General features: G+C 33.5%; 2 protein-coding genes across 2 annotated transcripts in view; one reads left to right on the forward strand and one right to left on the reverse strand.

Moving 5' to 3' along the window:
• LOC134241273 (coadhesin-like) overlaps positions 1 to 3,522 on the forward strand; it is a 35,290-nt gene extending 31,768 nt beyond the window's left edge. The window contains exons 8-14 of the mRNA XM_062723335.1: positions 742 to 912; positions 1,233 to 1,403; positions 1,920 to 2,090; positions 2,273 to 2,443; positions 2,593 to 2,789; positions 3,014 to 3,176; positions 3,372 to 3,522. Coding sequence (XP_062579319.1) covers positions 742 to 912; positions 1,233 to 1,403; positions 1,920 to 2,090; positions 2,273 to 2,443; positions 2,593 to 2,789; positions 3,014 to 3,176; positions 3,372 to 3,445 — 1,118 coding nt within the window. The 3' untranslated portion in view covers positions 3,446 to 3,522. The remainder of the gene's footprint in view (positions 1 to 741; positions 913 to 1,232; positions 1,404 to 1,919; positions 2,091 to 2,272; positions 2,444 to 2,592; positions 2,790 to 3,013; positions 3,177 to 3,371) is intronic.
• Positions 3,523 to 3,883: 361 nt separating this feature from the next.
• On the reverse strand, positions 3,884 to 21,343 carry LOC134241271 (transient receptor potential cation channel subfamily M member 3-like). The gene is made up of 26 exons (XM_062723334.1): positions 20,939 to 21,343; positions 18,589 to 18,668; positions 16,519 to 16,678; positions 15,882 to 16,098; positions 15,647 to 15,774; positions 15,358 to 15,526; positions 14,997 to 15,165; positions 14,461 to 14,584; positions 13,700 to 13,769; positions 13,497 to 13,597; positions 13,133 to 13,267; positions 12,903 to 12,953; positions 12,667 to 12,798; positions 12,332 to 12,505; positions 11,989 to 12,086; positions 11,582 to 11,810; positions 10,877 to 11,053; positions 10,431 to 10,526; positions 8,605 to 8,781; positions 8,117 to 8,245; positions 7,656 to 7,904; positions 7,199 to 7,373; positions 6,151 to 6,277; positions 5,756 to 5,946; positions 4,439 to 4,571; positions 3,884 to 4,316 (listed from the first exon to the last, which is right to left on the reverse strand). Exons 1-26 carry the CDS (start codon positions 21,125 to 21,127, stop codon positions 4,115 to 4,117), a joined length of 3,882 nt encoding a protein of 1,293 aa, XP_062579318.1. The 5' UTR covers positions 21,128 to 21,343; the 3' UTR covers positions 3,884 to 4,114.
• Between the last annotated feature and the right edge of the window lie 4,312 nt (positions 21,344 to 25,655).

Below are 25,655 nucleotides of genomic sequence, written 5' to 3' on the forward strand. Positions count from 1 at the left end.
TAAAAATCTCTGTAGTGATTAACTAGAGGTACTGGGAGCAATAATCTCACTGAATGATACCCCGTCTCCCATATGGTTATAAAGACAAAACCCATGATTTTTACTGGGACACCCGATCGCAAAATAAGTGTCAGATCAAAAAGTAAAATAGAAGGTGCACAATGGCATTTGAAATTGTCATAAAGAATCTGTGAAAGTATCATTAAATTTTATTCAGTGGTATAGGAGGAGTTCCCTTCAATATCATCTTTTGCTCTTGGAAACCCAAATTATGTGTTCGATCAAAAGTAAAAGAGAAGGTGCACAAAGTCACTGTATGATAAAGATTCTGTGAAAGTTCCATAATTTAAGCGGTAAAAGAAGAGTTGCGGATAAGAAATGGGTGCCCCAAAATGTAGCAGACGGACGGATAGACTGGCGGATAAACGGTCGAACAGACGTCCTGATTACTTTATATTTTCCCGCTTTTTAAGCGGGAATTATAAAAAATCAATTCCTTCAAACTTTGTCCAGCTGATATCAATGGATTGTCTTGATCTTAATTTATCTTCCAGGAAAAATGATGCAATATTGCTGAGAAAAAATCTATATGATTTTTTTCAATCAATTTTGTGTATTTACTTTCCTGTATGTTTCCTACCTCTGAACATATTTTCTATGATTGTTTGTTACAATGAATCTACATCAACCGACGTAACCATTATCGTACGTATTTGCACATTTGACTCATTTTATCCACAGTTGACGGTCAGTGGTCTGCATGGTCAGGCTACGGAGCATGTTCTCTGACATGTGGTACCGGGAAACAGTCCAGAACTCGTACCTGTACCAACCCTGCCCCACAATACCTCGGAAAGGCCTGCTCGGGATCGGCAAGCAGTTCAAGAGACTGCAACACACACCACTGTCCAAGTAATGTGTTCATTTGAAATTCAAGTATGTTCTATGTAAACTTCAAAGCAGATGGAAGGAGAAGCTTATACTCTACTTTAAAATGTATTTATTTCGTGATGATATATGAAAAATCGTGACCATTTTGATTCTTGTCGTCTTTGAAGAAACAGCCCAAGAGGAATTTGTCGAACGTTAGCTAATCGCGAAAAAAATTGTAAAGAAAAATCCCATACATATTCAGAATTTTAATTCTGACAGTGAAGAAATGAAAGAGTTAGCAAAAAGATGAAACTCTGGTCGGAATTAACTGAAACATACACTTGTTTTTATTTTGACAGTTGATGGAAATTGGGCGTCTTGGGCTGCCTATCGAGCATGTACTGAGACTTGTGGGGGTGGTATTCAAACCAGATCTCGCACCTGCACTAATCCTACCCCACAGCATCTGGGTAAAGCCTGCGCAGGAATGTCATCCCATTCCCGAGCCTGCAACACCCACAACTGTCCAAGTAAGTTTGGTATCAGATGTCTGTATTATGTTATATTATATACCCCTGATTGAAAAGCGGGAGGATAAGTAGTAATCGGGATGTCCGTCAGACTGTCTAGCTGTATGTTCGTCTGTCTGTTATGCTTTGGGTCATCCATCTCTTATCCGCAACTCCTCTTATACCACTAAATGAAATTTCATGAGGCTTTTAGAGAATCTTTATTACATATTGCCATTGTGCACCCCCTAGTTTACTTTTTGATCCGACACATTTAGGTTTCCCATCTTAAAACATGGACACTGATATTGTATTCAAATGGGAGGCGGGGGTATCTTTAAGTGAGCTAATTGCTCACATTTAACCCCTAGTTGTATTTAGCAATGCTAATTTTCGAATTTTCTACATTTCAAAATTCGTCGTATAATATAATATGATAATATGGTTGTATATACGTATACCTTATGTTTAAGATAATTATCTTATTGCCTTAAAAGTATTCAAAGTCTATTAACAGAGCATATTTTATTTTTACAGTTGACGGTAAATGGGCGAATTGGGGTAACTGGGGCACCTGTACAGTTACCTGTGGAGGAGGCTCACAGTCCCGAAGCCGCACGTGCACGAACCCTGCACCACAATATAATGGGAAAGCTTGTCCAAACTCGGCTACATCGACCCAGAGCTGCAATACTCATCCATGTCCCAGTAAGTTACTAGTAGTTGTAACGTCATGAAACTGTTGTAACGTAATTAATTAAAAGTTATACATTGCCACGCAAGTAATTATTTGACTGAGTTCAGTGGGAAATGAAAACCTTTTAAGTACACTCATTTGAATTCATGAATGTTTTTGAAGTAATTATACAGACTTGTGAGTTTCTTTACAGTCGATGGCGGCTTCAGTAACTGGGGGTCCTGGGGAGTTTGTACGGTAACCTGTGGAGGGGGTACCCAGGACAGACAGAGGTCCTGTACAAACCCCGCCCCTCAGTATGGCGGGGCTCAGTGCAGCGGGGCGACCACAAGCACCCAGGACTGCAACACTCAAGTTTGTATCAGTAAGTAGAAAAAATGTAATACTTTCATCACTAAGGTATAAATACTGGGACGTCCATTTGATAGAATAAAATGTTCGTGCATTTGGCTAGTTTGATAACGGAATAATGTAAGAAGACATTAAATTTTAAACCTCTGCTTTTCACTACAGTTGACGGAAGCTGGAGTAATTGGTCCGGGTTTGGAGATTGCTCGGTGTCATGTGGAGGAGGAAAGCAATCTCGAACCCGATTTTGTACAAATCCTAAACCAGCTAACGGAGGAAAGAACTGTCCTGGAAGTGCCAGTGACTTGGCTGACTGTAACACAGCAGCCTGTCCTACCGTGGCACCAGGGACGTACCAACAAGTAATGGCATAAATTGAACAAATATGAACGCATTATTTGCCAAATATTGTAATTAGTTAACCTAATTTTCTAACTGAAGTCTTCCTCAAATGAGTTTGAACAATAATCATATTTTTTCTGTAAACTGCAACAATCCTGCAAGGGACTGTACCGGTTATACTGTGACTGCTACACAAAGGTATAGATAAAACATTTTAAATTGTTTCTATATTTATCCCTTTTAGCTATGTCCAGCCGGATGGTTTACTTGTGAATCAGGAGGAATCACGTGCATTGACAACCAGTTCCAGTGCGACTGCTCAAAGGATTGTGACGACGGAAGTGACGAAGATGTAAATTACGCTGGTTGTCAGGCGGCTCAGATGATGGAATGTCAAAGTGGAGGAGGTATTGTTTGTTGTTGTGATATATTCGTATATTGTTTATTTTAGTGTGCGAATTCTTAATTCAATTTAATAGGAACGCCACCTAATGAATGTCATCAAACAGCAGACATATTATCTTTGACAATTCTCTTCTTTCACATCTCAATATATTTTTTTCAATTCAAGAGTAAAAGCACGTTGTTTTGGTTTGTTTTAGAACATCTTCGGTTCTCCTACTTGGCTTTGGTATTTGTTCTGTTGTTTACAACGCTTGTGCAAATGATGCTGTGATTGCTTCATCTTTGACTGATTCAGCAACAGGACTCATGTACCTCAAGGAACATATTAGTTGTTTCAGAAAAATTAATAAATCCCCTAGCATATCACTCATTTATTATGTAATTCAAATCGATAAATAAATACATCTGGACCTTAACACACTATTAATTAACAAAATTTATTACATTATCCGATATGTCAGCATTTCATGTTTACAATTAAACTGCAAATTACATGAAGTTGAAAATATTGTATTTGCATAATATGAATTTTTAGGGGTTAGAAACATAATATAATTTACATTGATAACCTTTTCAGTTCAAAGTCTTGTGCATGAAATGGTGTGGGCCCTTGGCTATCAGCAGAGCACGCACATCATCACAACAAATTCGTTGCATTAACTATAAAACTGTATCACAGGCATTGATAATAAAAAGAAACGGAGATAGATTATTTTAAGAAGTTTGATGAGCTTTAATGTTTAAGTGATTGTGTTATGTTACATATACATTCTAAGAAAGCTCCTCGATCTGATTTTGGCACTAAAGAGTTTTAACAATTAGTAATTGGCAAAATAACGCAAATATCACAAACATGAAATAAAAGTAAACCCAATTCCCAAATAACATAAAAAATAAAATCAAAACCTTCTGGATGAAAACGTTACTATGATACCATGGTTTATTGCCGTTTCTTGTTGTAAAGGCTTTGAGCATGCGTTTGAAATCCCGGAAGTATGCGACTCATCAACGTCACAGCTTCCTGATTCTTCATAAATATCTCCTCCAACTTACTGACTCCGTTTTTGGCGTCTTGCAAGGATTGTCTGAAGGATTTTTCTTGTGAAGATATATCGTCTATCTTCGATGAGAGTTGATTCACTCTAAAAGGATATTACACATAAATCAGGTTGTGTATTTACATTCGTAAAGAATAAGTCATTTCTATTATATTTTCTGCAATCAGATGAAGTTTGATATTGGAATGTAAAAATCCTATCCGTACCTCTCACAGATAGCGGTCACTCGTTTATTGGAGGAGGTCTGTAGCTTGTGTTCTCTGTGTTTTAAGTATCCCTCCAGACACTCTGTTTCAAAACCGTGAAGTTTCTCCTTCTCGTTGTCTGGCAGGAATATTTCTGTAGGCAAAGATAAAGGACGACTATGTAAAATCCACAGTCTCACAATATCCATAAAAGCTATGTTAAACAATTAGATGAGGCTTAAGTACGTGAAATTATATTTATATCAAGTAAATGATATAATTCATGCCTAGAAAGTTCAAATATATAAATATCCAATTACAATTTGCCCCAAGTGTCTAGACACTTTAGGGGAAAATACAGTTCATGCAAGGTGCGAGCCTACCATCAATCCAATACTTTACCCCTTGGCCCTGTTTTCTACAGGTCTTTGTTAGCATTTTGTTTCAGTCAGTCACATACAATAATTATTGAGTATACTAGTTATTACTGTACAATTAAGATTCTAGGAACATTTCCAGTGTTCATGCAAGGAAGGATATGGAGATAACGAACAGTATTCAATCTCAACGTCCATTAAACAATATACAAAATAAGAGCAGAGCAAACACGGACCTCTGAAACATCAGAGGTGGGATCAGGTGCCATGGAGGAGTGAGCATCCCCTGCCGACCGGTCACACCCGCCGTGTGCTCGTTGTCATGATCAGGAAATAACGGAAAAAATCCGTCGTCAATTCAGTGTATAAATAATGGACTAACAATTGGTATGAAAAACTTCAGTCAGCATATGACTCAATGATAAATTGTATTTGCTGACAAGGTCATTGTATCGACCATAGAATTTACGAAATGATGACATTAAACGAGACTGTTGATATTCTTGTTTCATCAACTTGCTTGTCAATAATTTACCTCGTTTAAGAAATTGTTCATACGTAGAGCACGCTCTTGCGTATCGAATCAACTGAGATATATATACTCCGTATGCAGGTGATGAAGGTATATTGCTGCATAAGTAAGGGAAGTTGACGATAGAAAACTTAAAGTCATCACGTTTATCATATAGCTTGGTTGTTAGATTACCATTAGTGTCTTTTTCAAGTAAAATATCCAAATATGAAGCAGAAGTGTCGGACTCTGTGGTATCTTTTATCTCAAGTTCACCAGGATATATCGTATCGACGTAGGAATGGAAATTATCATTATTAATTGACAATACGTCGTCGATATATCTAAATGTCGAGTTGAAGGCCACAGCAAGTGTTTTCTTCTTTTCACGCATAAGATTTTGTATAACCCTACTCGGAATCTTTCCACTATGTACATTACATTACTTACTGAGTCCACTGTCAAGGAAATCTTCCCTTCCGTGGCATTTCCAGACGATATATTTAAAGAGTTGGTAAATCAGACTTATCACCGTCAGGGGTGGTGGCAGAAGTGAGCACAGTTTGTACTTCAGGATCAGGTTATACCGCTGGTATTTCCAAATCTCCCGAACCCGAGGGATAAACTTAATGCACGTGGCACTGAAAAAGGACAATTAAATAGTAATTACTTTGCGAAAAGATATTTTCAAGCAAGCAAATAATTTATTAAAGAACCAAAAAATTAGATTATGATGTTAATTTTGTTTTTACAATTCACGAAAACGAAATATTCAACAAAACAATATCAAGCTGATGATAAAATTAATCCAAAACTGAAAATGATACAGGGGTTAGAACACTTACTTGAACCTAGCAATCAGAAGGTTTACAAGGAGAATAAACACCACCAGGAGGAAAACAAACATGGCGAGGGGAGACACCCAGGATCCGTACGTACAACCGTCAGGGTGATTTACATGGTCAGTACAGGCTGGAATAGAAGCATAAAACTAAGGGGTAGTGAAGTGGATACAGCATTCAGGGTGATTTATAGGGTCAGTACAGCCTGAAATAGAAGCATAAAACTAAGGGATAGTGAAGTGGATACAGTCGTCAGGGAGATTTATAGGGTCAGTACAGCCTGAAATAGAAGCATTAAACTAAGAGATAGTGGGATAGGTACAATTTACCATCAGGGCGATTTACAGGGTCAGTACAGGATGAAATATAGGCATAAAACTAAGGGATAGTGGATTGAAAAAGCATTAATACATGTATTTACATGATTAACATGAAAGGGAGAGTGGATGGAAATAGTGGTGTGAGAAATTATAAACATAATAAACATGAAAGGAGAAAGAAACGTGTGGTTAGAAAGGAAAGCATAAGCATGAAAGATATATTTGAAAGGGGTGATAGTATAAAAAAAACATAAACATGAAAAGTATAGTTGAATTGGAAAAGAGAAGAAAAAAACATGAAAGGGATAGTGGAGTGACTGAAAACAGTTTTAGGAAGATTTCTATTTCGCAGCAATCTTTATAGATTGACTACACCAAGACCACGAAGAAGTCCGAGGCAGATTTTTTTTTTTTACAAAAAATGTCACACAAAAATAAAGGAGAAAAAGGTACCAAATACATCTTCTTTTATACTGTCGTGTAAGTTGAAAAAGAAAAGGAAAATCAAGATATTTATTATGTGGATTTGGAAAAGCTATGTAAACACATCGAGGAGACATCCTAAATTCACTACAGGCAGTAAGTTACGATAAGAGGACAATGTTTTAAGATAACGAAAGGATATGGGATACAAATAAATATCAAGTATTACTCAACAGTACATGTATATATTTTCATTATTTCTATGTAAATATCTATGTGAAATCAATGTATGTATTAAAATTTATTACTGTCAATCTCCTCTTTGAAAATTTCTCCATAAATCATCCAGTAGGGATAGAAAAACATGGATCGAACCATGAACCAAGACCATTCCTCATTCTGGAAGTGCACTGCTTGTCTAACGACACCAAAACAGGCCACAACAATGAAAACGATGATGGAGAAGTAACACATGTGCTTCAACTAAAATAAAAGTACATTAAATGATAACATTGAAATTGGCAAACCTCATGCTTATGTGAACATTGTTGACAACATCTGAAGTATTACTCTAACATCGACCAACCTAGCTTGGTTATATAATCATTGTTGATCGGAAATATTACATTTATTATAAATCTAAAGTAAAATTGCCAAATATTTGTTCTTCTGTTTTCATTACTGTATTTTTTAAAACAGTTGTTAGTAAATCAAAAATATTGAAAAAAAATGCCATTCACAATTGAATTTGTTTTTAAATGTTACCAATTTCCCAATTATTTTTGAGTAGGCTCCAAGGTCTTTATTAACAGACAGAATCCCCAGGATCCGTATGTAAAAGAAGACAATGTTGAGTGTATAAACTATTCGCGAGGCTCTCAATGTCGGCGAATTGAATCTTAACCCGACCCCCACAGCAAACCATACAATGGCTACCATATCCCAGATGTTCCAGTAAAAACTGGCAAACACTCGGAGCTTTATCTTCAACGGGCCAGGTACTAAGATAAAAAGCTTAAAAATGGAAAAAAAAACCTCAATTATTAAGTAATATAACTTCTATTTAATGTTAAAAAAATAAGTGCTTCATAAATGTATAAAACAAGTTTGAAATTAAACAATTGTGAAGATTTTGAATGAAATACTGTGGTTAGAGAACTGAAAAAAAATCTACTTGGAATAAGGTAAACATTGTCAAATATAATTTTAGATATATTGATACTTACCTCTCGACATTTTTCAGCAGTGAATGATAGTATATATATCATGACAAAAACTTCAGGCCATGCTGGGCGCGGCAAAGTTCTGACCAGAATGGTGTAACTGAAGGCTATCAGGAAGGCAATGTAGGTAATCTAAAAATACAAACGGAGTTGAATTAAAAATATATTAAAATATTGTTTTCTTAACTTTCAAGTTAATATGTATGACGAATTATGTTTTCAATCTTTCCTTCACATGCTTTTGAAAAATACTGAGTTAATCAAAATAAGAAACGTTTTAATATAGTAGTATCTATTTTAAAAAAAGAAAATACTGATTTATTAACATGTACCTTACATATTTTCTCTCAAAACATTGAAGTACAATAGAAATTATTTAATTAAAAGTAACTTTGTATTAAATACAGTAGCATTTACTTTATAGACTTGATCTGCAGTTTGCTGTAAAGTTTCAACATTCTAATCTACGAACTGGTTCCGGAGATATTTACCAGATAAAACCAGAACTTCGTAATTGGCGCAGTGTAAAACTTGTAGACCATTTTTCTGAATTTAAGTGGTTTCTTTAAGTGCTGTAGGATGTTACACTCTCTGTTTTTGTTTGCGATTTTCTGTAATGTCTTCAGATCCTGTCGACTTATCTTTCTCTGGTTTTCAAAATGCATACTCTGAAAGGAAATGTAATATCTCTGCGGTTAAAAGAAGTACATCTCATAAATTGCAATCTGCCGAGAGAAATAACTCTAAATTAACATGCAACGATTAAGATACCAGTGGCTCTGATAATATATATTTGGTGTTTGCTTTTATAATATGTTGATTTTTTCAGTAACAATCATTTGTGATCAATTACTATTTACTATCTCTCTCTTTTTCATTACTAATATTTCAAATCTTGCAAAAAGATTCAGTATTTTAAATGTAAGAAGGATATGGAGATAACGAACAGTATCCAATATCAAAGTCAATAAAACAATACAAACAGGAGCAGAGCAAACACGGACCTCCGAAACATCAGAGGTGGGATCAGGGCCATGGAGGAGTGAGCATCCCCCTGCCTTTAATTTCATTTTCATACAGAAAACTTGTCAATTCAGAAAAAAATCCTCAGTAAGTCAATAGAGGTAAGTTTTTCTATTAATTTTTCTAAAGAAATATAATTTAAGCCGTTGACTACAAACGAAATCATGATGACTCAACTGAAGCTTTGTATTTGCTGATCCTGGAGTTTTGTCTTAAGGACAGATGATACAAACAAAAAATGGATGCCTGGATTGGTATATATTTTCTGGTCTTATTTCATTGAAAATGATGTAAAAAAAAAAAAATTTCTAGAATATTAAGAAATCGTTAACTTTCTATGATGTTTAAAATTCTACCTCTCTGCAACCATCCTTATTAATCTATACAAATATTTTTCTCTTCAAATCTCTTAAAAAAAATTGTGAGAATTTGAATAAAAATTCAAAAACTACGCTGTTAAACTTATTCATTTTACTCGTTAAAACATGACTCAAATTGTTATTTTCAAATATTTTGACAAAAATTTGTATAATCTGTCCTTAATAAGTGTTTATTAAGTTTTTTATTGTTTCTGTGTACGGGATTTGTACAGACTGCAATTTCCTTACTTCTGCAGAAATATGCAAAGTACCTTCATCACCAAAATAGGGGGTTTATATCTAAGTTGATTCGATACGCTAGAACATGCTCTACATATGACGATTTCTAAAACGAGGTACTTTATTGACAACCAAGTTTTTAAAAACAAGAATATCAGCAGTCTCGTTAAAAGCCATTATTTTATAAGGTCTATCATGGTCGATGCAATGACCTTGTCATTAAATTAAATCTTTCATTAAGTCAAACTCTGAATGACAATTTTCATACTAATTAATAGACCTTTATTTACACACTGATTGATTGTGGACGGATTTTTTCGTTATTTCCTGATCATGACAAGGAGCACGCGGTGGATGAAATCGGTTTGTAGGGGATGGTTATACCTCCATACCTCCATGGCATCTGATCCCACCTCGGATGTTTTAGAGGCCCATGTTTGCACCTCTCCAAAATTTGTATTGTTTAATGGACTTTTGAGCTTAAATACTGTTTTATATTTTATATATATATTTCATCGAGTGTTAAATTGTCTCTTATATCCTTGCTTTTAGTTGCAAGTTTATAAATTATCTATATTTTTAACTTATTCAATGCAGCAAATATCTGTTATGATCACATTACCCATATGGAACTACAATTTAAAAAAACAAACAAACAATGAATTAAAATTAAATCGGTGTTTGTTGTTACTTACCGCAGATCGGATCATAGGAGGCCTGTTGCCAGATTTCAAAGCTTCACCCAACTTTGGTAGTGAGTTCGATGTAGGAAGAGTCTGCATGGAAGTTTCCTTTAAAAAAGAATAAACATCTTTGCTAATTAGAAGTTCCTCTTATAATTCCTTTAGACGTCGTTTGTGCGGGCACAGGATGAAGGGCATATCATTATGATGATGTAAAAAATAAAAATTGGTGGTAATTTCTGTTTGTGTCAATCTTCTATATAAATCTTTGATACACATGCAGTTAGAAGTTTCTTAAATATCTTTTCTCTATATCCTTTGTCAATCTGAGACTGTCAAATAAAATGTATGTGTTTATGATTACTTGTTCTACATGATTCCCCCTTAAGTTGTCACATGAGAGAAAGCATTAAACTCTTAAAATTGTTACCAATCATCAGCCATGATCACATTTGTACCTGCTGGATGCTATCATCATCCAAATCATCATTGTCATTCTCGTCGTTGTCATCGCTGTCGTCGCCTATCGTTTCCTCTAAATGTTCTTCTACTGTTTGAGGCAAGTGTGCCATTTCTTTCTTTGACTTGTAATCGAGCATGGAGAGAAATGGTGGGAACAGAACGCCGGCAATGACCTTTCCAATTTGAAATATGAATTAAGTTTCAGTTAAGGAAAATATCAGAAAACGCGTCTGTGATACGTATTTAAAAAAATAGTTCATTGGATGTAAACAAAAACACCAAAACTTAAACGCTCAACTTTTCATCTTCATATCTGACACTCTAGGTTTTGTTTCCAGTACAAAGTTGTCATAAACTAAGATTTTTAAAAAAAACTTGGCTTTCTTTGTCGTAAGTACACAACTTAGATAAGTAATGTTGTAAATACATATACGGTGGCAAACTTTAATTTTTTTATTGACGAGGTATCATGGAATCATTTTAATTCATGGGGGGTCAATGTTCGTTGGTAAGCAAAATTTGACCTATTCGTGGGGACGTTATTTCGTGGGTAACTCGTAAATACAATGGTTCAATGAATCAATATGTTAATAAAATAAACGTTCGTGGGGATGTAAACTCGTTGGTAAGTGTGGTCCGCGAAATCCACGAACATTGGTCCTCCGAGAACAATGATGATTCTACAGTATTTCGAGACTCACTTTGATGCTGCTGTTTTTTCTTGTTTGGAGGCCTCCCATCCAGATGTCGTTGATAAGGTTCTGACAACAGTTATGGGCCACAAAATCGTAGTGTCTAATGTCAACTGCCAAAGTTATACAGGTCGTGTTCGAAAAGTTATTCAGATCCTCTGTCAGGAGTTGCTGTGTGCAGTCTACGTTGTAGTGATAGCAATGGTCCAAAAACTCTAACGCTACCTTCATGAACTCTCTGTTAAGATTATATTTGAATTTCTAATTTAAAACCAATACTATTATTCCATGGATATGTATTCTATATTCACACGACATTTACTTGTCATTTATGCCTTACTTGTTTTTAATACATTTTTTTAAAGAAATTTTGTTCAAATAAATATATCTATGTTTATAGGTTAAGCCCCTCATACTCAGCATGGTCCATCAGCTGGCCGGAAATCCCGCTTTTCATTTCATCCCCGTCGGCCTCTTGTGCCATTTTCTGGTACAGCTTGGATGCAACTAATGCCTGTAGACAGAATTTCCCAGCGTACATACGAGGTAAAATACAGAGATTTATATGAGAAAATTACAACAAAATGAGTTTAAACCAATTTTCTACTGGGAGAAATAGGAGAATCCGTTTAAGAAGTTGGTTTTATTTCATGCATGGTATTTCTTGCAAAATATGTATGTTTTCTTCAAAATATATTGAAGTAGATTTATTATATACATTTTATTTAGATCTCTTAATCGATAAATTAGAATAACAACCTTGGCCATAGCTTCATCACCCTGCTGCCACATATACATCGCCATCTTTTGCCTGTTCATTAACACTGCCCAGAGCATGAGATCGTGAAAGGGATACCGAAATAATCGAAGTCTTCTGACGTCACGCCTCAGGGAAGGTTCTCTCATCAAATCCCTTTTACTACCGGAAGAACTCTATGAAGGAATGGTAAATAAATCTTTTAAAATATATGGAGATAACGAACAGTATACTCAAGCTTTAAATTCCATGAAAATAATGCAAATCAGAAGCAGAGAAAAACGCGGGTCTCTAAAGGGATGGGATTAGGTGTCAAGGAGGAGTTTGATATACTTACAACTCTCTTGAGGGCGGCATATTTCTGCCTGAAGTCCTTTTCAGAATAGATTGACTTGTATGCTCCACCCATTAAAAAGTCCATTACCAGGCCAATATCTGGTAGCGTGAAGCGGTAGTTTGGATATAAGTTCTGAAATACATGCAAATCGAATCTTTAATACAGAATATGTAAATCGACTTGTTTTTGCTTAAGAAATCTTTGAGTTCTTGTCTAAATTGCTTTAGTTGGCTTACCTTTCGCAAACCTTTCATGAAATAACTAACTGGGTTAAACTGGCACTGTGTCTGTTAAAGATATAGCCTTGTTAAGTAATAAACAGTAACATATTAAAGAAAAGGACATAAGTTTGGAAAAACAATATTTTGGCTTATATGAATTTATCCACTTCAGATATTCCATGTGTTTTGAACTCAGTTTTTTGTATATTTTCCTTTTAATATATATGCATATTAATCATTATTACCACATTGTATAGATCCTCCAGTCTGTTGGCAGTTAGAAAGGAATGCATACTGACACCATTCTCCAGAAGCAGCTTAACAAAATCCACCTTGTCATTTACCAAGGCCTCCATCAAAACCTCTTCCAGTGATTCATCCTTCACAAAAATTGATACACTGCATCAAATAACTTATTGGAATAACATTGAACGTAAACAATATTTTCTTTTTTCCACTCCTTGGAAATGCATCTAGTCTTCAAGATAATTTTCTATGACTTTTGTACAAACATCAATTAACAATATTTACATATCTAAAAAAAATACTAGTAATATACTTCTTTTTCTATAGAATTAGTAGAAATAAACAATGAAATGACATCCATACTGTAACTGCCTTCTCTGGATTTAAAATGTGGTCTTGGGCAAGGTCTACTCGATCCCACATCAAAGCCAGTCGCAGTTTCTCCGCGATAGTGCTGCAGGTACCTAAGAATGAATAGAAAGTATAAATTGTCTTTAAAACTGAATGTGCATTAATTCTGTAACTAATTTAAATTTTAGTGTTTTCTGTATAATTACTTATTATACCTTTCAATAGAGAAGTCAAAATACAAAGGTCTAGCTCTTGGTTTTCATCGGCAAGATTCACTATGGTGATCTACAATGCAAAAGAATCTTTATGCTTATAACAATTTGCACATCAGAAGAGTTTTATTAAGTTACTACCATTTTATGTCGAATCAGATATACCCAAATGAACTCGAAATAAATAGTGAACTGACTATATTCGATAGGGAAAATACCAAATTTTCTGAGAAGCGAGATTACATAAGCTTTTCAAACCTCACCTAGATGTTTTTATATTAATGAAGTAATATTCCTTAAAAATCGGCACATTTTAGTGTCTCCTTTTTCCGATACTCAGGAACATGGTCTCAGTTCCATCACTTTTTGAACCGAGGCATGCTACTGAAAAGTATGTTGATGTTACGGGGGGTTTGAGTCAGAATATCGTAAATGTTATGGTCGTTATAATGACATTGTTAGAAAAAATATCCTACCAGTCGGTCATATTTTTTGTCTGAAATTTTCATTCCATCTGTTATGCATTTTGTTATTAAACGGGATATTCTGTCTACTTGATCTGTATATAGGGCTCGTTTAGTGAATACCTGTATATAGGTATTATCTGTATATAGGGCTTATGTCGAATGTGACCGGATTACAGAGGATGATTACTTCTCCAAGGCACGTTATCATTTATATTTCAGTTAACTGATTTGTTTTATACTTTGTTTAAGAACGGTCTTCAATACCCACAATTAAAAACAAAACAAAAAAAACATTACCAGGTTTCTCCTCTGGACACACAGTAAAATTTCCAGGTAAAGTTCTTTGGCTTGGTCCTCTGTGCATGTGAACATATCCTGTATAGCGTCTTTTAACACTAACTTCAGATTATCTGGAAGTTTTCTGTCAAGTTAGAATAAGCATTAATTGATCTATTTTTGTATGAAGTATTGAGTATTCATAATCATTTATAAGCATCCAATTTGTTTTAGTACTGACACACAGTTTAAGGTATTTTATTGATTAATATTTGTCTATAATCATAAGAATTAATATTATGTACGCTATATACTGTGTTATTAATATGTACATCATTGTACACCAGAAATTTATTCAGGCCAACTTATCAGTGTTTAATTTTTTATAAACAACTGTGGTCAGAAAGAAATTAAAGAAGTGACGATTTTGAACACTTTTTGAAGCCATACAGAATTAAGCTTTACAATATTTCAGCAACTTGAAGAATTTATTCATACAATGCTTTAAGCAATCACAAAGATTTCATTTTAATGTGTTACCAAGTCTTATGACCTACCCATCTTTCTTTGTATTTTGATATGCAAATGAGATTAGATCGGCGGCACGCCCACTTCCAGCGCAAACAACAACTGGAATGGGAGGCGAGTCTGTAACATATTCTAACACAACTCGAATCGTGTTCATACCTCCTTCCACCACCACACAAACCATGGGAATGTTGATACCTAATTATTTATATAATTATTGATTATTTTACTTCATTTAGGAGGTTGAATAAGCCAATTTCACGAAATAAAAGCCAAACGGCACTTCATTCAATCATTTATTAATGTCCAGTAATTTAGCGCATGAAATTGGTCAGTAATTAACTGAAATAGATAAGAGTAAATCGACAGTTTTGTCGTTTATTCCCCTACCTTTTGAAGATTTTTGTTGATTTAAATATCGTTCTATTCTCCTGCGAAAGATTACTTCTGCTCCAAACTCCCCGTCTGTCCCATTATCTGCCAAAAGGAAGTAGGAATGGTTGCTGTCGAGTGCTGATTGGCCAGAAGATGCAGTCACGTGATGAGATTGACAAATAATCTAAAAAAAAATGCATAAAAAGTGTTTCAACGTGTTTATGTTTATTTTTCCCAACTTATCTCTTTATCTGTACCTGTTTGGGAAAACTTTGATTTTTTTAATGTCTTTATTGAACTGTACATTTTTTCCAACAAGGTGTTCTTTGTTTGAAATAACTCCCCAAGGTGCCACTCCTATGGTAACCAATTTTCGTCTGGCCTGTTTGGATCGTCTTTCGCCAACAGCTGCTCCTACATGTCTTGTTACACCTAAATTGTAGATTATAACCCGAATATTCAATGCTCTTGCTCTCGAAGAGTATATATAAATTCATAAATAAAACATTCTCCGGAGTTTCAATGTATCAGCTCTTTACCTGTCCGAATTCCTGTGGTGAAAATCCAGGCACCCGTTGTCTTTGCAAATTTTGCAACCCCTTTCCGAAAAGAGCGTTTCATTTTTGGCGTGAGATCAAAATTAGCAATACCACCATGCACGGTTATGATAAGCTTAGGTAGGTCTAAGCCCCACTGCTTTTGCAGAAGTTTTAAAACGTTTTCTGTTTTTGTGTCCAGTGCTGACATTCGCACATACTGAAAAATATTGGAGGAAAGATAAATGTAAATAACACGAACATAATATAAAACATATTTTTAAAAAAAATCAACACAAGTGAAAAACATTCGATGCGTTCCGCTTTTCAAATAGCTCTGACTTGCAAATCAAGTCTTATTTGAAATACAATATTTCTCTTTCCATTTTGTCTCATCCAAAATAAATGTGTTCTGGGTTTAAAATATACCAAAAAGGTTTCCATAATAAATATGGTGTTCAAAAATTAATATTGTTATAGAAACCATTTAGCTTTTAAAACACAATTTGTCGTACGTTCAATAAAAAGGTTTTGGCATTTCATGATATTGTGTTGTTTTTTTTTTTAGTCAATTCACGTATGATATTTCTCCTGATCTCAAACTTTGCCTAAACTATAATAGATAGTTTCTCAGTCATACCTGTGCTTTTATGGGGAACCCTGCACTTTGGAACTCAATGGTTCCAAAGGCGTCTGTTGGTAGGGGTGTCGTGTGTAGACCAGGCACCCAGCGGTCGCTGAGAGACGATTCCTCTATAGTGTCCTCCCCATGCCGGAGGACGGAGCGACCACAACAACATCTGTGAGTACAAATTGAAAATGCTAGAGAATTCCTGCAACACATACTCAATGAAAGTTCATTAGTGATTTGTCTGCCTGTAGGAAATATAAAGAACAGTAACCAGCCCAGAAGTCAATTGAAATGATGTATAATGGCAGCAGAACAAAGGAGGATGTTAAAGAAAGGGGTGTTAAGAAATTTCGTTCAAGCATGAAATATTTTCAAAAATTTCAAAGTAGTGCTTAACAAAAGGTATGAATTTTCAAGTCTGACAAAATCAAAAGAGTGTGCTTTAGATTTATAGCAATTCATTTCTTGTAGGAAATTAAAGAATTTTTCTTCCATATGAAAATACATATAACATCTTTAAAGCACCCAGATGATAGAAATGCTGGTCATTTTGGATGAAAATAAAGCATGGTTTATCTTCCTTTCTTCATAGCTTATCTTGCATCAGACAAGCTGATAAGCTTATTTAAAAGAACGATAGATCACTTTTCAAAAGAACAGATGTTTTATTTTGAAATTTTTTACAGATTTGGTAATTTTTGCATAGCATTTGAAAGGATGTTTTGACCTGTGTACTCAATATATGTCACAAATATGCATCATCTCTAATTTTTTTGACCATACTTCATTTGTTTTAATACCTGCCCTCCCCATATTGATTCAACAACAGACAATTAAAACCTTATCAGTATCAAGAATGGACTCTGTAAACATGAAATAACACAAATTGTAAATATCTTCTCATTGCATTTCTTTTCAAAAATAAAGGAAAATGTGGAACGAACTTTCTTAACACTCTTTATAAAACAATCAGAGGTGGGATCATGTGCCATGGGGGATTAAGTATCCTATGTCGACCTAATATCGAATGTAAATATTGAAATGAATATTCTGTTTTGCTAATATCTTTGTATAAATGTTGCCGATAAATCTATATGTTAAATTGAAGGCAACAACAACAGGTATGTTCTTTTCATATGGAAGATTCTGAATAAATTTTTCTTCATATAAAAAGGTCTGCTAATAACAAATAGTATCCATGCAAATTTTAATAGATTGTTAGAGGACTTTATCTCTCAAAACTACGTAAATACATGTATTTTCCATAAAAAACACAAACATATTTTGAACGTTATCTTGGAGCACTAGCGTGAATAATCAGAATATCTTTTTTTATGGTGTTGCAAATGACCATTGATAAAGTAAGTTTAACGAATTCCATTTCTATTTTTAAAAAACAGTTTTCTATTATAAAAGGACTGGAATTTAATTTATTATTGGGAATGGTTAGAAAAAGTGTTGAAAAGTCTTGTGTTTTGGTGATTTTGACTTGGCAAATGTTATATCAAATTTTCTAAAAGTTCCTTGAAGTTTCTAAAGAACCACGTCTGGTTTACACCATTTATCGAATACATTGTTGCACATTACTCCTGAAGTTTCTCAGCACTGCTGTAACTATTTTTGGGGAGTAAAGAAAATGGCTTGGTAGAAAATAAATTTACTAGAATCCGCTTTGTAAATGTTTGAAAGGATTTTTATGTAGTTAAAGAATCCTGTATAGGTATTTCAAAGTTGTAAATATTAAAAAGTTAAAAATGATCTTGTAGAACTTCCTACTTAGAAAGAGGCTAATGAATAAAACTTGGATTACGACTTGCCAAACTGAATCTTAGTTTATCTAAATACCCATCAAAATGAGCCTTACATGCTTTGCGTGTTATGTTTTTGCATGAGTTATAGTAAATTTGTAAATATGTATTTTGTCTCCTATAGGCAATTTGATATTTCAAAAGAAAATAATTCAACATTTTAGCATTAATTGGTCTTAAAAATCCAAACAAATGGTAATTACACGGATTAACCCTTTGACCACAATGTTATTTTATTTTACCTCTTGTTTGGTAAATTATAAGATTATACCTTTCGGGGTCCTGTGGATCAGCTATAAATGTGACGCACTCTCTCTTGTAAAAAGTTCTCTCTATCCAAGACGTCTCCTTCTGTAAATCAGATGGAAAGTTTAGATGTCATTTATTTTAATACATTTTAGTTATTTGTATGGCACGTACTCTATCTCTCTCGAGGAACATTTATATTTTTTCTTCAGATACTTGACGTAACATATTTTCTTTTAAAAAATAATAACCCCATGTCTAACATATATTAGATATGGGGTTAATATTTTATTTTTATAAGAAAAATATATCACGTGAAGTAACTGTGCTTGCAATGTATTTTTACAAAGTGTGCGATCTGCAGGTACTTCTTTTGGATTGGGGAGGGAGATGTACCGGTTACTAGTATATTTCTACAGTAACATTGGTGTTTTGTCATTTATAATTAGTATTACCTATTACCACACTAATATATTACATTTTTCCTTCCCGTCTCAAAATTCAATTAAACGACTGTGTATGACATACATGTAAGTAATTGCCAGCAATAACCGTCTAATACAAATGATGTGTCGCTATGTTTAACACAGTCGTCAACACTGACAACAGCCTCCGGTCTCCGTAAAAATTACCATGATACATTTACATGTACCATATTAACTTGTTGTATTTAATCCAAAACATGCACGTTTATTAGCCAAAAATGCGTCTCAAATTGTTCACAATTAAAAATTCATTTATTCAAACGATACACACGTTTTTAAATTTATTTAAAGTTCCATTCGGTAGAAATAAATATCTATAAAATTTATTTTTAGTGTCTTAAATTAATTTACAAAATTCTTTTATCAATTTTCAAAGAATGTTACGTTTTTCTTTTGATGTATGGAAACTCCCGATTATGAATTCTTAATTATATTGCTGTGATTATGGAAATGAATATTGCACGCCAACAAAAGTAAAACGATGTATTTGCGAAATAATTATGACACAACTTGCACCGAATTGACAAATGTGCTTGCATATCAAAACTGAACATAAAAGTACTAGGTATATAAAGTACAGAACTTCTACAGAAAATCAACTTTCGTTCCCCTTGTTATTGAAGAGTGGAACTCATTACCTCTTAATGTAAGAAATTCTCCCTCGTTATCTATTTTTAAAAAGTCTATTTCTTTCAAGAAACAAATGCCACCTTCTTACTTCAGTTATGGAAATCGACGCTTAAATATAATACACACGAGGCTTAGACATAACTGTGTGCTTAATAGCGATCTTTTTCGATGTAATGTAATCTTGAGTCCACTATGTTCTTGTGGAGGAGTGGAGGATTCTCATCATTATTTTTTCTCATGCAAAAAATATACAGAAGCCAGGAAAGAATTTTTTGACAAATTTTTGCGAATGGGTAAATTACATACTGTCGATACTTACACCTTACTCTGGGGAGACAAATCGTTAAATGATTTTGAAAATGAATACCTATTCTCTATTGTACAAACTTTCATAAAAAAGTCAGGACGATTTGGTTGATATAATAATTATTTCTAACTGTAAATCTTATACAGCATGTCTATTACATATGAAATGTATTCTATTGAATGTGTTTTACTCTGATTATTATACATTATTATTATAATATTATTATTATTGTTATTTGATATTAAGCTGAAACCCATGTATGTAAATATGTTTTGGTATAATTTATATGTAGGGAACGGGCGTAATAAGTTTTTAGAACTTTTGCCCAATCCCATTTGTATAGTATAATCAATAAAATATGTTCAAATCAAAGTACAGGATAAATCAATTAAAAAATCTACATAATTAATAAAAATTTTTACATTGTATTGAATGTTGCACTGATTAAAAATATTTTTTTTCTTATTTAAACTAATTAGAATAAAAAATATTCTAAAGACACAACAGTAATTTTAATGAAGTAAAAAGCTTCTGTTTATCCCAAGGTAATAAACTGACAGCTAACTTTATTTTTCGGCGTTGTTAGCAGACAGACACAGGGCCCGTGACACCTGACAGGTAGAGGGACGCCTGCTTGGTTAACCACCTCTCCGTATGGCGGAGAAATCTTTTATTTTTTCATACGCAAATTGAATTTGAAAACGATTCTGAATTTTGATTATTTTATTTTTTATTTCCAGTTAATTTTTTAAACACCTGTATAATTGCTGAGCATGCTGTCGACTTTAAGCAGCGAATAAGTTGAAATATTGTTTTTTTTTAAATGATTCATAATTATATGAACTACTGAAATCAAAGGATAATGCGTTTTTAAAAAAAGAAAATCGATGCAAAAAATAATACAATTCCAAGAAGAGGAACTTTAAAAGTTCGTATGAATTTTAACACTATACCTTTTCGACAGAAATGACACTTTCCCGGATATTTCTTAATCCATCAAAGAAAGAAGTAAAACTTATTGTGCTTGGTGATAAAGCAATAGAGCCACGAGAGGCGCTTGAAGATTGCTCAATAGAGCCAACAGAGGCGCCAGGACACGGTTCCAAACTTACTGCTGGGCTTAAGTCTTTCATACGCAACATTTTTTTTTTATCAATAAATCCAAAACTATTCTTCTTCCATAGCAAGTATTACCTTGCGAATAAAATTCAAAGAGTAGAAATATATTTTCAATCACTCGACGTATGAAAATTTCATTAAATTTTTACGTTAAATCCATTGTATGTTTTTTCATTCTTGAAAGTGCTGTGGAAAACTGTTCCAAATTTAGACACAGACAGATACGTATACACCGTATACAAGCGGATCTTTGTCTTAATGCTTTATTGTGAAGGAAATTGTCTGACAGGGCCGACCGTGCAGGAACACATGTCAATCAAACTCTCATGTCCCAACATCTAATGACTCGCTGGGTAATTAACTAAGAAGAAGAAAACCTTGACTATTTTTTTTTCAAGTGTTATATATATTTATCAATCTATTCTTAATTTGACTTTTAAAATGATCTTTACAATAGTTGAAATAATTAGGTAATTTGGAAAATACTTGTAAGCAAACGTAACGGTTTCTGGAAAAAAGAACCACTGCCTAAGGAGGATCAAACGTACGTTGGCCTACAAGAGTGAGGGGGAGAGTCTTAAATTTGAATAAATTGTAGAAAAAAGGACGACTGAACAAAATAAACAAGAAGTCGTGGTTTAAAGGTCGTCTTATACAAGATACAACTCGTGCAATATCTTTTATCATCTTATAATCATAATAAATTGATAAAAATATCTGCAAAGAACTGCGAATGATAACATTGTTCTCCAGCCTACCTCCAAGTCAATTTTCAAAAGTTAACATATTCGATGAAAATTTGATATTTTTATAGATAATTATACGGATTTTTATAAAACAATAATTATTTGGGGAAAAAAGAGAGACAACTCTAAAATTTTAGCAAAACTTGTGTGTTTTACTATAGAAATCAACGGAAAATATTTTTAAAACATCTCCCCCCTCCCCCCCCCCCCCCCCGTGTCATAAAAATTCCTTTTTACAGGTAATATGGATTGTTATTTCACAAATTCATACCAAAGCTTTTTGTATGATACAGGGGGGGGGGGGGCATATGTTTATTGACCAAAAAATGACAATATGCTTATTTTCCCCCAATTCCAAAGCGATTTACAACATTATATTTTATTAATATATTTATGTATTATTTATTTGTCTAAAACAAAAGAAAAGATATAAGGAACATTTAATCATATCCAAGACTATTTCAAAATATGGTGATGCCTGAAAGTCCGATTTCAATGGAAAATTTCGTATACCCCCCTTTTTTTTCAAGAGCTAGAGGTATGGCTAATTTACTTTTTAGCGCTGGTATTATGATAATTCTTCAATTTCCAATAAACTGTTCTTTGTATTAAACAAAGAATATAATGATAAATTGCCATAAATATCGAATTAAATGGTTGCAAAATGTAGGAATGCATGAAAATTTAGCGTGCGTATTTCTTTCACTCTGCCACAGTATATAATCATTTCTTAACTGAAAAGAATTTTGAATTTACTTTTCCTAACGAAACTTAACATTTCCTGATGTCAATTCAGCTGTTTGATATAGGGAGTCTTTGAAGTTCACTTTTCAAAATATTTAATCAGATTTTTTTTAAAAAAAAAAAGAGAGATATAGAGAGCATTCTCATTACGGTCCATCTTAGGTTCACAGGAACTATTCAATATATATATCTATATATATTCTAAGTTCCTAGGCAAGTTTTTGCTTTACACCGCTCTTATATTGAATTATTTTCACACTATAATCTAATACGTACACAGGATAAAAAAATAGCAAAACAATTTTTTTCACTTAATTTATTTTATTGAAGCGCTTTAACACAATAGGCACCCTAGAATTAAAAATTCACAACGTTAAATACTGCACTATTCTCCAATCAAACGAATTCACAGCAAGACAACCGTTCCTCAAAGAGTTCACACTATTTGAGAAAAAATTCTTTTATTGGATATTTTTCCATGTGGAGACTAGTCATCCTCTAGTTCTGCTATATTTCCATCGAGAGAAGGTGGAAAACAACGGTTATTCGATACACTACACAAGAAATGAATGGTAAAGAATCAGTAAACTAGAGTGAAATTAATCGCCTTATCAAAGCTTCTGTAAAACGTTTTAAGAATCTAAAAATATGCACTGAAATTTGTGATATTTACAGCAACCAATATCTGTTTTACAGACGCATGAGCAGGTGGATTTCAATGAACAATAATGATATAATGGGCATCAGAAATGGGAACCGTACTTGGCGACAAGGACTTGCAGCAACAAATGTTATGTTTGCCAAAATTCAACAAATAATCACTGACTTATGATGTTTGATTGAATTTAAGACACATAGCAAATTTGATATCAATTTGAAGGCAATTCACACTATTTTAAAGAAACATTTGACAGTTAAAAAAACTTAGAACTCAATGGTCACCATATGTTTTGAAAAATGAGAGAAAACGACTGCGAGTAAGAATATCTGAACAATTATTCTAAAAAATCAAAAATTGTAGTTATCCACATTTGCCTGAAATTCAAACTGATAATGAAACTTGAATCCATTGCTTTAAACCCTCAAAACAGATTTACAATAAAACGCACTTGAAAAAAACCAACAAAGGTCTGAAGGAGAAGAGGAGTGCAAGAGAACAAAGACATTTTTCGTAAATATTAAAATATATTCACCCTTTAACTGGGTTCATTTTCCAAGTCACCTATTAGAAAGAAGAAACAAGCCAGGAAATCATAAGATCTGCCATATTCCAGTATACGAAATGCCATACTCAGAAATGACTTCGAAACACAATCAAACATTGGATAAAAATGTTAAGGACGTGTGTTTTAAATAAAAGAGAATACTTAAGTTAAAATCATTATGATAAAATCATGGAAAAGTGTCTTTTGTTTCTTTCTGAGCATCAAGGACATTATTTATTGAACAGCCCTCGTAATTTTTCCAATCCAAAAAAAAAAAAAGAAAGAATTATGGTAGGGTTTTTTTTTTTCTTTTTTTTTTTTTTTTTTTTTTTTTTTTTTTTTGCTTGTCAAGAAATTGGTAGTTGATATGTGGCCTAAAAGTAGCCAAAACTGAAAATGTATAGTTGTCCACCTTGCATCTGAATTTTTTTCATTCTGGGAGGGCTGTACTAACTCGTTAAACCCTATATCCTGCTACAAAGTCTGTAAATAATCCACGTGACTTTGACTTTCTTCATTTTCAATAGAATTTTTTTCAATCTTCCTCTAAGTTCATTTTATTCAATTGCATATTCAAAGAAACTTACATCAAGAAGGATATGGAGATAACGAACAGTATTCAATCTCAAAGTCCATAAAACAATACAAAATAGGAGCAGAGAAAATAAGGACCTCCGAAACATCTGAGGTGGGATCAGGTGTCATGGAGGAGTGAGCATCCCCTGTTGACCGCATTTTTTTAAAGAAAATATTTTATCAATTAATTTGTAATTAATATATACGATTTCTCAAAGGCGTATGCAATATGAGAGACTTAACAAGAATACAAGATATCTCTATTCATTACGTTGTCATCTAGCAAAAGGTCGCACTGGATTGTAGACCTTGTATGTTTGGATGCACTGACTGAGGACGACAAGTCCAAATAAGTCGCATGACAAACAAGATGACTTGAGCTGTTCCATCGTTAAGGGTGTGACCTCGTGTGACTGGTTAGCAGTAGAGGCCTACACAAATTCTTACCCGCCAGGACATGTATACGATGGCTGTATGATAAATAATGTCCTGTGTGCTTGGAAAGAGAAAAAAAAATGCTTTTCAATAGTTGAACTTTGATGTTATCGCTAAAATATTCTCTCTTCATTAAGACATATGTCCATAACATTTTTTATCCAATTTCTAATTGTATTTAGAATACGTTTTTGATTATGGCCCTTCGTATACTGGAATATGGCAGATCCTTTAATTTTTCTTGACTTGTTTCTTCTTTTCGAAAGGTGTTTGTTCAAGTTTGGAAAATGAAACGAGTCAAAGGTTGAAATATCTGGCGAATATTGTTGGTATGACAAAACATTAACTTTATGTTTATCCCCATTACTACATGTACTTTACTCTTCAGACGCTGTCATGAAGAAATTTAATGTAGTGGATTACTGATTCTGTTTCCATCCTCTCATAAACCTTTCAATTTGGGATAAAAATCTGCTTTCTGGACTTCTCCAGAAATTGAACTTACCTCCCTGAATAAGAATTTGAACAACAAAACCACTAATATTCAAGAAAATGGCATATAAAACTTTGCAATTTTGTGCTCTTTTCAGACCATTGCTGTTTTTGTCAAGTGCATTTTATTGTTGATTTGTTTTGAAGGTTTAAAGCAATGAATTTAAGTTTCACAATTTGTTTGAATTTCAGACAAACGTGGATAACTTCATTTTTTATATTTCTTTTAAATAATTGTGTAGATATTCTTACACGCTGTCGTTTTCACTTTCTTTCAAAACATAGGATGACCATTGAGTACCACGTTTTTGTTTTGTTTTTTTATGACTGTCAAATGTTTTTTTTAACAGTGT

This window comes from Saccostrea cucullata, unplaced genomic scaffold (genome assembly GCF_032062105.1).
Source record: "Saccostrea cucullata isolate Sc308-1 unplaced genomic scaffold, CSIRO_AGI_Scuc_v1 ctg222, whole genome shotgun sequence".
Classification (NCBI taxonomy): Eukaryota; Metazoa; Mollusca; class Bivalvia; order Ostreida; family Ostreidae; genus Saccostrea; species Saccostrea cuccullata.